Genomic DNA, 14223 nt, shown 5'->3' on the forward strand with positions numbered 1-14223 from the left:
GGCTTGATCCATCACCGTTATTTATCTCACTGCCCCATCCCAGCTCAGAACCTGGCTATATGCAAATCAGTCTGTCCCTGGCCCAGTGCATCATGGGAACAGGGCAGACTAAACTACCAAGCCAATTCTTTACCAGAAAGGAGACAAGCTACCGGGGACCGGTTTCTGGCATTTCAGCCTCTTCGGCCCGGCTTGCTTGAATCCTGATGGAGCAGTGAGAAAGGGACTCATGTCTGAGTATACCCTGCCACACCTATAGTGGCCAAAATCGATTTACAAAAGGGGGTGGTGATGAACAGAGTGTCTGAATTGAGCAGACCACTCTTACCCAGTCCAAAGATCAGGGCTTGATCCATCACCGTTATTTATCTCACTGCCCCATCCCAGCTCAGAACCTGGCTATATGCAAATCAGTCTGTCCCTGGCCCAGTGCATCATGGGAACAGGGCAGACTAAACTACCAAGCCAATTCTTTACCAGAAAGGAGACAAGCTACCGGGGACCGGTTTCTGGCATTTCAGCCTCTTCGGCCCGGCTTGCTTGAATCCTGATGGAGCAGTGAGAAAGGGACTGGATCTAGCCCTGATCTCTTGACTGGGTGAGAGCTTTCTGCTTAATTCAGAGACTCTGTCCCTCACCACCCCTTGTTGTAAATATTTTTGTCCACCCTAAGCGTGGAAGGGTATTCTCAGATGTGAGACCCTTGCTCATTGCACCATCAGGATTCAAGCAAACCGGGCCGAAGACGGCTGTAATGCCAGAAACCGGTCCCCGGGAGCTTGTTTCCTTCCCAGTGTAAGAATTGGCTTTTGTAGTTTGGTTTGCCCTGTTCCCATCATGCACTGGGACAGGAACAGACTAATTTGCATACAGCCAGGTTCTGAAACTGGGATGGTGCAGTGAGCTAAAAAACGGTGTTGGATCTAGCCCTGATCTCTTGACTGGGTGAGAGCTTTCTGCTTAATTCAGAGACTCTGTCCCTCACCACCCCTTGTTGTAAATATTTTTATCCACCCTAAGCGTGGAAGGGTATTCTCAGATGTGAGACCCTTGCTCATTGCACCATCAGGATTCAAGCAAACCGGGCCGAAGACGGCTGTAATGCCAGAAACCGGTCCCCGGGAGCTTGTTTCCTTCCCAGTGTAAGAATTGGCTTTTGTAGTTTGGTTTGCCCTGTTCCCATCATGCACTGGGACAGGAACAGACTAATTTGCATACAGCCAGGTTCTGAAACTGGGATGGTGCAGTGAGCTAAAAAACGGTGTTGGATCTAGCCCTGATCTCTTGACTGGGTGAGAGCTTTCTGCTTAATTCAGAGACTCTGTCCCTCACCACCCCTTGTTGTAAGTACTAGTTACAGCAGCAGCAGATATATTCAGGCTAGAGTAAACCTTTTCTTCTGCAATCATATGCAGACTCAGTCTAGTGGTGTCAGTGTTGTGTACAATGGATGCTGCCTTCTTTTGGCTGGAGTACGTGGAGATTAATGGGAATGCATTGAGAATAAGTGACATTAAAATGTAGGTATTTGAGAACCTTGGAGGATCAAAGTATGATCAGGTAGAAAGTCCATTACTCCATAAAGTGGAAGCACAGCATAGCAAAGCAAACCTATAAATACACTTTATTTGGAACAATCATTTATCTGCAACAATTCTTTATCTGCATTAGAGAACCAAATATCTCAATGTTCAATGCAGCGTTCAACACTGTATACCTTGCTGCATCAACAAAATCTAGTATATGCAGAATTGCTGCAAGCATAGATAATCAAGAGAAGAAATCTCCAGGAGGAGAGGTATGGTTTGTAGGAATGAGAGGATGGATGGGAGGATGGAGAGTGAACATGACACAAGATTATTATTTAATGAACCATTAGAAAAAGAGTTACTTGGTAAATGTGTGCAGACGTTTTGAAGTTGAGGAACACAGGTCTATTTTACTTGTTCTGCCTACACTCTCAAGGGGTAGAGCTGGACAGGTCTGTGGAATACAGAAACATTACTAGAGCATAATTAAGGGTAATTTCTCTCATGGGGTCACATGTTTTGAATGTTAAAAAAGTATACATTCGGATATTTAATGTGTTATTGCACTATTTATTCTATTCACTCAAATTGTATTTGATATGGTATTGTATTTTTTCCACCCGACTATCTGTTGATTTTCATGAATAGATCAATTTTTCTTCATCATTTGTAAGTAGTTGTTTGGATGTTTTTATTCTAAGACATGGGTCTTCATCTATTGATAGAACAATCCATGACAGAGATGACTGTTTATACAGCATGTTTGATTCTTTTCTGACATGGCTTATATAGTGCATTTGAACTGAGTGAATATGTTGCTGGCTGGCTACAGTAGGTAGACCAAAAGAGCAAACCTCTGCTGACCTCTATTTCTCTTCAGTGTGATAGACTTGCAGTTATACTGTTTATACCGAGTGATCTATCTAAAAAAATAATCATTTGAGTATCTCTTTACTTGACAAGGATTGTTTCTTTAACAGTGAAAAAGGGCATCAGAAAACAATAGTCATTCGGATTAGTTTCTTTGTGCTACTTAAGTCTATGAAGTGTCCCCATCTGTGGGCCTCTTTTTCTCAGCTCCCCCAAGCTAGATGCTTGCTATCTCCATGAGCAGCAGATGAGTTGTTAAAGAAGGCAGTTGAACACAGTGTGATGGGCAACTTTAGGAAGGACTGGGTATGTGGCACACTTGTTCGTTCACACTTGTTGGTTGTTTTTTTTACTTTCTATAGCTCATGGTATTCAATTCATCCAAATGTCTTTAAAGCTTGTATTTGTAAAGATTGTTCTTGTCTTTATGTAGTAGTTTGATTTATTGTGAGTTGATGTTGAGTATATTATGTTCCATGAATGAGTGATATGTAGTCTCTGAGCTATTGCTGAGAAGGTACCTATGTCTTCAAAATACCAATGAAGGGGTTATCTGAAACTTGAACTTATGAAAGAAAACTTACGAACACCAAGAGTGTGAATTAAAGTATTTAAATCTTTCACAGGTATCATTCGAGGTCTTGCCGCACACACTGTTAACCCCGATCAAGATATAAGCCAATGGACAACTGCAGACAACGATGAAGGACACAGTAATAACCAGCTCAGAGTTGTTCTCCTATTACAATTTTTGGAGGACTTGGAGAAACTTATGTACAATGCTTACGAAGGATGCGCTAATGCACTAACTGCACCTCCGAAGGTTTGTGTAATGACTATAGCAACTGTTTAGCAAATCTAGATTTCCGTACATGACCTGGGCTTTTGTGTTATTAAAACCATAGATTTATTTTCCTCCTGAATAATCAGTGTCTGGGAGGATGCCATTGAGGTTCAGATAGACACATGAGTGCGTCCCAGGTAGGGGTCAGGCCGACAGTTGTCATCACTTTTGATGAAGGCATGCAGAAATTAAATGATGGGCCCACTTTAATTTCAGAGATCATCAGTGATCTGGCGAAAGGATGGGCTGTTGCTGGGACATTAGGAAAGGGAAAGGTGCTTTGGCTAAAATATGGAAGTTTGTGCCACTTGTTTCGATTATTGAGATTGTGACCTAAATAAAATTTCCATACACACCTAATTTTGCCATTGTAACACTGTTTTAATTACTTTTTTAAGAACTGTTGCTTTTGTCTTTTTAACTCGGGCTCAGTGGCTAAAAGTGAAGTACAATCTTTTTGAAAATGTGAAGCAATCTGTTACAGCTAAAACGAGAAGAAAGCATAGAAAACCGAAGCAGCAGCAAAAAATGTAATAAGTCTAACCTCCTTCAGAATCTCGTTAAGGTTATCATGTTAGATGCATGGTATAAGTTTGCAGAATCTTCTGTGTGGATTATGATCAGCGGCTAGTCTATGCAGGGCTCAGTTGGATGTTCTGTGACGCAGAAATTTGGTTGAGCTACCTGTTAGAAGTGCATCAGTATTTATAACTTATTATTTCTTCAGGCATGGAACTGTTGATGGACATTGTTTTCAAGGAAATGCACATATATTTACTAACTCTGCTTACAGTGTATTTTGTCCACACACCTTACACACTACTGCACAGACAATGCTCCTGGACTATGAAGTATTGGAATAGGTCATTACATTTAATGTTAGCTGCATTTAAAACCCATTGCATTTTAGCTCTACTTTTCAGTGATGCTGTGGAAAAACACCATTGTTTCAAACTTTCTAATCCTTTCTCTGGAGAAGCGATGGTGAAGTGGACGGACCAACCCAAACCCCGCAGGCGGAGATCCTGCTTTCAAATATGGAATTGTGAAGCATAGTTTTAACTTTGTTTTGGAACACTTCACTTTCAAAATATTTGCTACATTGTGTTTGGGTTGGTGTTGCATTTTCTTTTTTCCCTGTTAGAGAAGCAGCTGCAGCTTTTTCAGCCAACAGGTTTTGTGCAGATGTAATATAGTAACTTGGCTAAGAGGGAATGAGTAATTATTTTGCATGGGCATTTCAGTTCAGTTCATATGTCTTTATTTCAAATTATTTTCATCATAAAAGACGATACATGATAAAATACATCTTTATAAAAGATAAAAGCAGGAATTAATCTAAGAAACATCAGGAAAGATGTATATGCACACATGACTATTACATGCTAACATATTTAAGACATAAAAGTGAATTTAAAATACATAGGAAGGACAAGGTAACAAGACTACATAAACCCAGTCGGGTGGTTACTCTTTATTCCTTATAATCCAGACCCATCCTAAAAACTTTGCTACTGCAATTACAATGGGTTCACTAGTGTCCGTCCTAATAATCCTTAAAGCTTCCATCCCAACCCTGGTACCCATGTTACGGCAGATGGGTTTAAGCCATTTTGCCCGAGGGGTACATACGCAGGGCATTCGAAAAATATGTGTCCTATGGATTCCTCGCGGACAGGGCACCAACGACCGAAAGCGGCCTCCTGGCCCTTCCATCTTTTGGTAAATAATCTGGTGGGAAACGTGCGACCCTTAGCTGGTGGTAAAGTTTCCTGTCGCTAGACTTGGTGATAATGTCCCAGTAATCCTCCAAGAGAGGTTCGAGTTTGTGCTCCAGAAACAATCCGGACAAAGAAGTTGCTGATGTTTGGCAGATTTGTTTCTGGCGGACAGCCGACCAATACAAGCTTTTAAATACTTTTTTGAATGGAAAACGCCCATTAACAGGGTCAGTCCACAGATTGCTCAAGCCCATGGTTTCCAAGAGGAGTCTAACCTGTTTGAACCAGGAGATATTGCCCGAACCCATTATGGACCTAACATTCAAAATATATTTTGCAAAAAGAGCCAGTTCGGGGGTGGTCCACATCCTCCTCCAGAGGGCCACTGGCCTGAATTGAGCAAGATCATCTATAGAGTGAATGCCCAAATCCAACAATCCAACAACAGCGGTGTGATGGGACTAGAACAGGGAAGGCCAGTTAAGTTCAGTAGAAATGTATTCTGGACTTTGACCAGGGGAGAAAGGTCCGCAACCCCCCAAAGGTCCGCTCCGTACAAGATCGCTGAACCTATCCTGAGGTTATAGATTTTCAAGGCAGGACCTATCATTTTCGTCTGCGATGACCTCTGTTCTTTGACCAGACACCCTGAGAGCTGGGCAAACTTAAGAGATAGGGTATCGATCTGGGGTTTCCAACTCCATTTTCTCTCTAGGACAATCCCCAGATAGGTCATGACATTAGTTTGTTCTAGTTCTGTGTTGTTCATCGTGACATGGCCCACCACAGGTCTGCCTTTTGTAAGGACCATAAACTTGGTTTTAGTTACATTTACCTGCAGGTCATGATCAAGGCAGAATTCCTCAAATTTATTCAAAGCCGCCTGCAGGCCCACCTGTGTCTGCAAAAGTATAAGGGTGTCGTCCGCAAACATTAGTAGTGGAAACTTCGTGCCACCCAAAGAGGGGGCATCTGTTGGAAAGTATTGCACAGCCCTGTTTATGAATAACAAACAGGGTTGGCGCTAGAACGCAGCCTTGCCTGACCCCACGGGACACTGGAAATCTGTTGGTGACCTGCCCTTCGTTACCCCAACGAACTTGTGCGAAATTCCCCACATGTAAATTAATTACAACAGGCAGACGCTCCTGTGGCATCCCCATATCGCTAAGGCCCCCCCTCAGTTTGCCCCTGGGTACAAGGGCAAATGCTGACTTAAGGTCAACAAATGCGGCATAGATGGTACCACCACCCAGACTGACTACTTTCCAGTAAATCAATAGGAACCTGAAGACCTGCTTGATGGTGCTTATGCCGGATCTAAACCCAGCCTGCAAGGGCGATAGTATATCCTCGAGCTCTATCCAGCTCTGTATTCTGGCCAGGACCATTCTGGCGACAACTTTTTGTATAGAATCGATCAAGGTGATCGGTCGATAATTCCCCGGGATGGAGCGATCCTCCTTCTTATGGATGGGCAGGATCTCTGCTCCGCGCCACGAATCTGGGATACTAGCCCCCTTTGCTATTGCATTTCCCAAAAAAACGATGTACGGAACCCAATTCGTTGAATCAGATTTAAAGACATCTGCTGGGATGCAGTCCATTCCCGGGGCCTTTCCACAGGGAATCTTTTTCAGTGCTGCCTCGACCTCCGTACAATCAAATGTGATTTCTTTAATATTCAACTCAGGACCATGGACATGAGGGAGGTCAGCACTGTTTAGGGCCAGCCCAGAAAACTGAGACTCAAAATACTCCACCCAGAACTCAATAGGAACATGATTTGTAGGGACCTGGGATTGTTGAGAAACCCCATTTAACTATGTGCCAAAACTTAGTTAATTTTTTCTGCTTACTGGCTACTAGTAGGTCAGACCAATGTTGGGAGTCCCAGTCTAGTTTGGCATGGAGCCGAACTTTGCGATAGTTCTGCCTCGCTCTCCTAATGTCAGCATGTTTTTAGACTTAGTTCTCCAGTGCCAAGATACCATAAGAAACCCGGCACGATTTGTTGTACCAAGAGATGTTCGTAGAACGGGCAGTTGGTTTTTGGGGCTTGCAAGGTTTTGAAAAATGTGCTTTAAGATCATTAAAAAGGTTTTCGTGTAGTTTAATGATTGTCCCGTTATCTTCCTGGGGTGAAAGTGAGTGCAATACCCCCAGTGCCATTAATACCTTTAGCCTAATCTCTTCAAGTGCCCTGGGATCGATGGCGATCCTTGCCCATTGCACCCTGCGTGTATCATTTGTGAGCAGAGCATCGGCAGTGACTATCTCTGTCCTGGTATTAGGCTTCGCTCCTCCATTTAAACAGAGACTCAATGCAAGGGGGTTGTGATCGCTCTCTAGGCGATCCAAAATCACCATGTCCTCTAATATGCCCCAGTACTCAGTTTTAATAAGGATATAGTCTATTCTGCTTGTGTGGGAGCCATTAACAAAGGTTGACCTTCCCATTTTATCCGTGATGGACCGACCGTTAGCTGCTCTATATCCGCGCTCTAGGCAGAGGCCCATCCACTGCAAGGCTGATTCCGTCCATTTCATGGCATTTCAAAGTTTAATTGTGATAATGTGGATATTTTAAAAGGGTCTAAGCAGATTGCTGGTTTCTTAATTTATGACTGCATGATATTTTGTGACCTTTTTTCGTTTCATTATTGTTGGCTGCAAGCATGTTCATTTCATAAAGTGTCCCTACCCTGTTACATTTCCCTAACTCCCAATCCTTTTCAAGGAAGATATTGTGTGCAGTAATCTGTGTGTTTCATTAAATTATGTGTGTGGAGACTGTATTTCTTCTCCCCTGTAGAAGATGCACGCAGTTCTCATAACTAAGTACCTTACCTTCATCATGTGTGTTGTGTGAAACGAAGAGCTATCCCTATCCTCTTAGCCTTAGTGGGACACTTCAGCTAAGTCTCCCTGTGAAAGGAGACCCACCACATGCTTGGTACAGGGTAAGATAGGCTACAGAAGGGGCACTGCTAATACTGGGATGACTGCTAATACTGTCCTCTGAAGTATCTGAGCACCTACTAAGTCCCTGGCTCTGATGACTCATCCTTCTAGAAAGGGTTTGCAGAGAATACTAATAAACTGGCCTTTATTTATGTCATGTGTGATTAAACTCCCCTAGCATTCCAAATGTGTTTCTGCCTGCAGACTCCTCAGTCTATACTTCTCTCAGATCTTGGTTTTGGCGCCATCTTAAATGGTTTCCTACTGTAAATTTATTGCACCCTATTAAATAGTACTTACTGTTTTATGATATTTAAATTAGGGGCCCACTTCCTGCTCACCAATGTGAGACTTTTTGGGTCCTGGGTCCCTGAATAGATACTTGGCAATATTATCCTGGGGATATTGTTGTTTACCATACTGGTTTCTTAGGGTAACAAATATTATTGACTCCAATTGTATACCCGTTACTCACTTGAGGGTGTCATGCAAAGTTATTGAAGTCCCGGCTTAATCTAAGAGATAGTGGGGGTTTGGAAACTCAGGTGAACAGGACGCCATAAATAACTCAATGTTCGAGGCATATGAGCTGCAGATCACACACTGTGCATAGATCGCCATCTGGTGTTGGGCCTGGATGTTTGCACTTTGTTGTTGTCCTGGAAAAGTCTTTGGAAGTCATGAGATAGGTGACTCCTCCTTTGGACCGTAGCGCGCATTGGCATCGGCTCCATCTGCAGATTGTTTTTCTTCACCCAATGGGCTCAGATGTGTTTATCGCGCTCTAGTTCTTTGCCTTTACCGATCCAACTTTCGACTAAACCATTCACCCTATTCTCCGGTATTGTTTTTGATTGCAATCCCTAATCAACGAGCATCTCTACAAGCCAAAGAACTCTATTCAGATAGTCGACGAAGGCCTTCGGGCCTACTAAGGCCAAGATATCTGGCTCATGGAAAGGACTCCATTTAAAAAGTGTCCTCAATTTGGATCCAAGTTATCACACACAGATCTTCATGAGGTGTGTAACCTCTGCCTTTCGCCGGAGCACGAGGCCAGAGACTGTCCATCTTGTGCCTCCTTCCGCTCCAAGAAAACTATTCGGGATCGTCGAGCTCAAAGAACCATGGCTCAATCGTCGACGTCCATTCCAGATGACATCTTCCAAGAGGGTGTCTACGTACCAAAACAGGAACGAGTTGAAGAAGGCCTTCTCAGCGCCTCCGAAGCCCAGAACTCTGACATCGAGGACAGCACTCCAGGGCAGCGGGTCTTAAGTAGTGATGTCGACTCTGTTCCACTCCCCCCCCCCCACCCCCCCCCCCCCCCCCCCAACTCAAAAAAACGCTTTGGTAACACCTTCACTTTCGGGCCCAGGCGCACACTGACAAGACTTCTCATGCCCGCCTTCGGGACCAGCTAAAAAGTCCATAAATAACCCTACAGGCCACTCGGGACCGTGTCAGCCTGCCACTGTTGAGGAAACACAAACCCTGGCACAGAAAAACAAAATGTTGTCATCGCCGACCACTGCCTCCACGTCTACACACTCAACACCAAAAGCTGTCTGCAACGACCCCTCCGAAAACATCAGAACCGAGCAAAAAGTCATCGGAACCGGGCAAAAAACACTTACCAAGACGGCTACCTCTCAGACTTCGGAGTCCAAAAAATCCTGTGAACCAAAAAAGCAATTGGTTCCACAAGCTCCTATTCCGGCTAAAACAACTCACGCTTCCAAGCCAAAAGAGCATAAAGCCACTCCGGAACCGGTTCCACGCAAGCCTTCAGAACCGAAAAAATCAGTGCCTAAAGACCAACCTCAATCAGAAGAGCTTTTTTAACCAGATCCAAAGCAAAAAACTCTTCTAAAAGACCCAAAGACAGGTAAACTTATTCTTGGTTCCAAAAAGAGAACAATGGACATGCCTCTACCGGCCCCATCTCCACCAAAGAAGAGAGACATTGCAACATCTCCTCTCAGAATACCTTCTCCTCCTCCACCTCCCCCTCCACACCACTCCCCTACTCCCATCTTCACCCCCATCTTCACCCCCATCTTCACCCCCATCTTCACCCCCATCTTCTCCACCACCAGATGATGATGACCCCTCTGATGAAGAGGGGGGACGGTGCAGGCAATGAACCACTAGGGGATTCCAGCCCACCATACACCCCAGACCCAGGGAATGATTATAATACACTAGATGTCCCTAATATACCACAAGAGGACATATGCCTCTAGGCCTTCCCTGCCAGAGGACACCATGGGTTTCAACCAATTCTTTCATAGAGCTGCACAATACCACAGGGTAGATTTACATACAGACCCCGTGGAGGAGGATTTCTTAATGGACACATTTGATACTTCACAAAGATCCACTTCCGTTCTCCCTATGTTAAAAGGGGTAACTAAACGCACACCTTAGGTATTCAAAGATCCTGTTAGGGCTAGGGTTATTAACCCCAGGATAGAAAAAAAAAATCAAATCTGCCCCTACAGACCCTGTTTACATCAAGGGACAGATACCATTGGATCCCTTAGTAGTCTCAGACAAGGAATCGAAACTCTTGGACGCCTCTGGTAAATGCACAGCTTCACAAGCGGCCAATATATGGCGAATCGCCAACACACAGGATTTGCTGGCTAGATAGGACAGGGCACACTACGATGAACTAGAGACCCTATTGCAATATCTTTCTGACATACAAGACCAAGGCCAATGACCTTATACAAGAGGCTAAACTCATAACAAACACCTCCATTCGTTGCGCTCTAGACTTGGCAGATACTGCCTCCCGAGCCATTAACACAAGTGTCCTTTTACGTAGACATGCATGGCTTCGCATTTCAGGTTTTGAACCAGAAGTACAAACTTCAATACTTAATCAACCATTTGATGAGCAACACCTTTTTGGCCCTGCTGTAGATTCAACTCTAGAAAAGATGAAAAAAGATACTGACACAGCTAAATCAATGGAAGCTTTGTAATCTCAAGCTCCCAGACATTGTTTTAGTCGCTCCTCTTACAAAGCCACCTCCAGAGGTTATTCCTCTGACAACACCTCCACATCTTACAAAACTCCCACTCAAACCTAATTTACCAGAGGTTATCAAAGAGGAGGCTACAGAGGTAATAATAACAAGGGTCAAGGCAAAACCAACAATACTCGTTCCACCTCCAACCCTACCCAATGACTTCCCTCCACTCCCCCGAACCATTTCACTCCGGTCGAGGGAAGATTAACGCAATTGCTACCTGTCTGGAACAAGATTACTACAGACAATTGGGTAAGACAAATCATTCAATCAGGCTATTGTCTAGAACTCAAAGCTACCCCCACAAACATACCACCCAGACAGCAACAAATGTCTCTAGAACACTTATCGCTGATAAGGCAAGAGATAATTTCCCACCTACAAAAACATGCAATAGAACCAGTACCGTTGCATCAGCAGAACACAGGGCTTTACTCCCTCTACTTCCTCATTCCGAAGAAAGACAGTTCTCTCAGACCCATCTTGGATCCGAGACCCCTAAACCTGTACATAAAATCAGACCATTTTCACATGGTCACACTTCAACAGGTCCTTCCTCTGCCTCACAAGGAGACTTCCTTGCCACTCTAGACCTCAAGGACGCCTACTTCCATGTTCCCATTCACATCTCTCACAGGAAATATCTCAGGTTTGTAGTGGACGGTCAGCAGGACCAGTTCAAGGTACTCCCATCCGGAGTCCCAACAGCACCCAGATTCTTCACCAAATGTCTGGCAGTAGTTGCAGATCATCTAAGAAGAAGACAAATTCAAGTCTTCCCATACTTGGACGACTGGCTCATAAAAGCCAAGTCATACAACCAGTGTGTACAACACACTTTCAGCCACCATTCAACTACTTCACAACTTAGGGTTTACCATAAACCACGCAAAGCCTCACCTACTACCATCCCACATACAACAGTACCTCAGTGCTACAATAAAAACCTCAAAAGCATTAGCATATCCCAGTCCACCCAGAGGAGCAAGCATGCACACCCTCATAACAGAATTCCAGCAGCAACACTCTTCCAGCTCGAGTGTTCATGCAATTGATAGGAATGATGGCCTCTTGCATATTTATAGTACCTCACGCAAGACTCCAGATGCGTCCCCTACAGGAATGTTTAGCACAACAGTGGAACCAAGCTCAAGGTCAGCTAACAGATCTGGTGTTGGTGGACTGCCGCATCCATCGCTCTCTGCAGTGGTGGAACACCAAAAACCTTTCAAAAGGCCAGCTGTTAATCATAGAGCCTGTTCCCCAGATAGTGCGAACAGCGGACGCATCGCTCTCCGGCTAGGGAGCTCATCTATTACATCACACTATACAAGGCATGTGGACACCGCAACAAAAGTTGTTCCACATAAATCATCTGGAGTTACTAGCCATTTACCTAGCCTTAAAGGCATTCCAGAAACAAATATCAGGCAAAGCTGTCCTAGACCGCACCGACAATATGACAGCAATGTACTTCATACAGAAACAAGGCGGGACACACTCCATACAGACCTCTCTCAACTAGCACATAGCATATGGAAATGGACTATTCGGAAGAAGATTTTTCTCCTAGCCCAACACGTTCCAGGAGTCCATAACAACATAGCAGATCTTTTAAGTCGTCAGACACAACAGATTCACGAATGGGAACTTCATCCGCAAGTTCTTCAACCATTTTTTCGGTTGTGGGGGCAGCCAGAGATAGATCTATTCGCCACACACCAAAACTCCAAATGCCTAAACTTTCCCGCCAGATATCCACACCCATTGTCCAAAGGCAATGCGATATGGATGAGTTGGTCAGGCAAATTTGGGTATGCTTTTCCGCCTCTCCCACTCATTCCACTGGTGGTGCGCAAACTGCAGCAACACTCACTGACACTCATCCTAGTTGCTCCAACATGGGCCAGACAACCTTAGTACACCACATTACTGGAACTATCTGTAGTCCAGCACCAAAAACGATACCTCTCCCACCTCTTAACCCAGAACCAGGAAGAGATCAGACACTCGTACCCAGCACAGCTCACCCTAGCGATCTGGCTCCTGAGGTCTTTGAATTTGTCTACGTTACCTTCCCCCTGACTGTATGAATGTTATCAGAGAAGCTACACGCCCCACCACTAGAGCTTGCTATGCAGCCAAGTGGAAAAGATTTATCATATACTGCTACAATAACAACATCAATCCCTTAGATGTGTCAATCCAACACATCATCGATTACGTGCTACATCTCCAAAGGTCTAATCTAGCATACACATCTATTAGGTTACACCTTGCTGCTAAAGCAGCCTATTTACAAAACCGAGATTTGTCACTATTCAGAGTACCTGCCATCAAAGCCTTTATGGAAGGACTCAAAAGAATAATTCCACCTAGAGTACCACCCTCACCTGTGCGGAACATAAATATTGTTCTCACAAGACTAATGGGTCTCCTATTCGAACCTCTGCACAAATGTGAAGTGCAATTTCTCACATGGAAAGTTGCTATCCTAGTGGTCATTACTTCCCTTAGAAGAGTCGGTGAGCTACAGGCACTTACTATTCAAGAACCATTTTTACAACTCCCATCATAACAAATCCAAAATTCCGTCCTAAAGTTATTTCTCCCTTTCATCTCAATCAGTCTGTAGAATTGCCAATATTTTTCTCGCAACCACAAACAGTCGCAGAAAGAGCTCTTAATACGCTAGACGTAAAAAGAGCACTCCTTTATTATTTTGACAGAATAAGACATTTTCGCAAAACGCAACCACTTTTTGTGTCCTTCTCACCACCACATAAAGGCAACCCCATATCAAAATCTGGAATTGCAAGGTGGATTGTCAAATGCATACAAATTTGCTATCAAAAAGCAAAACTTACATTATCTATTCCCCCTAAAGCCCACTCTCCCAGAAAAATAGGGGCTTCAATGGCTTTCTTAGGGAACAATCCCTTAGATGACATCTGCATTGCAGCTATATGGTCTACACTGGACACATTCACAAAACACTATTGTGTAGATGTGCAAGCAAAGCAACAAGCTAGTGTGGGCCAGGCTGTACTCAAAACATTATTTCAAAGAACTGCAACAGATACTGGTGGCACAAAAGAGACCACAAATCCCACGGAAACACTCCCCTCTCAGCAGTGATTCATAAGGAAAGGATGTCACTTACCGAGTAAGTCATTGGCGCTGATACCTGTCTTCCGGTCACGTGAGACGCGAGCAGGCAGGCAGAGCGGAGGCACGGAGCTACGAGCAAGCCG

The 14223-nt window shown here is 44.2% G+C and overlaps 1 protein-coding gene across 1 annotated transcript in view; it reads left to right on the forward strand.

Annotated features, from left to right (window-relative positions):
* The window catches only part of SMG1 (SMG1 nonsense mediated mRNA decay associated PI3K related kinase), a 1828328-nt gene that overhangs the window by 470269 nt on the left and 1343836 nt on the right, over positions 1–14223 (forward strand). The window contains exon 21 of the mRNA XM_086940872.1: positions 3026–3222. Within this exon, the coding sequence (XP_086796998.1) occupies positions 3026–3222 (197 nt within the window). The remainder of the gene's footprint in view (positions 1–3025; positions 3223–14223) is intronic.

The sequence above is a fragment of the Lissotriton vulgaris genome, chromosome 10, assembly GCF_964263255.1.
Source record: "Lissotriton vulgaris chromosome 10, aLisVul1.2, whole genome shotgun sequence".
In the NCBI taxonomy this organism is placed as follows: Eukaryota; Metazoa; Chordata; class Amphibia; order Caudata; family Salamandridae; genus Lissotriton; species Lissotriton vulgaris.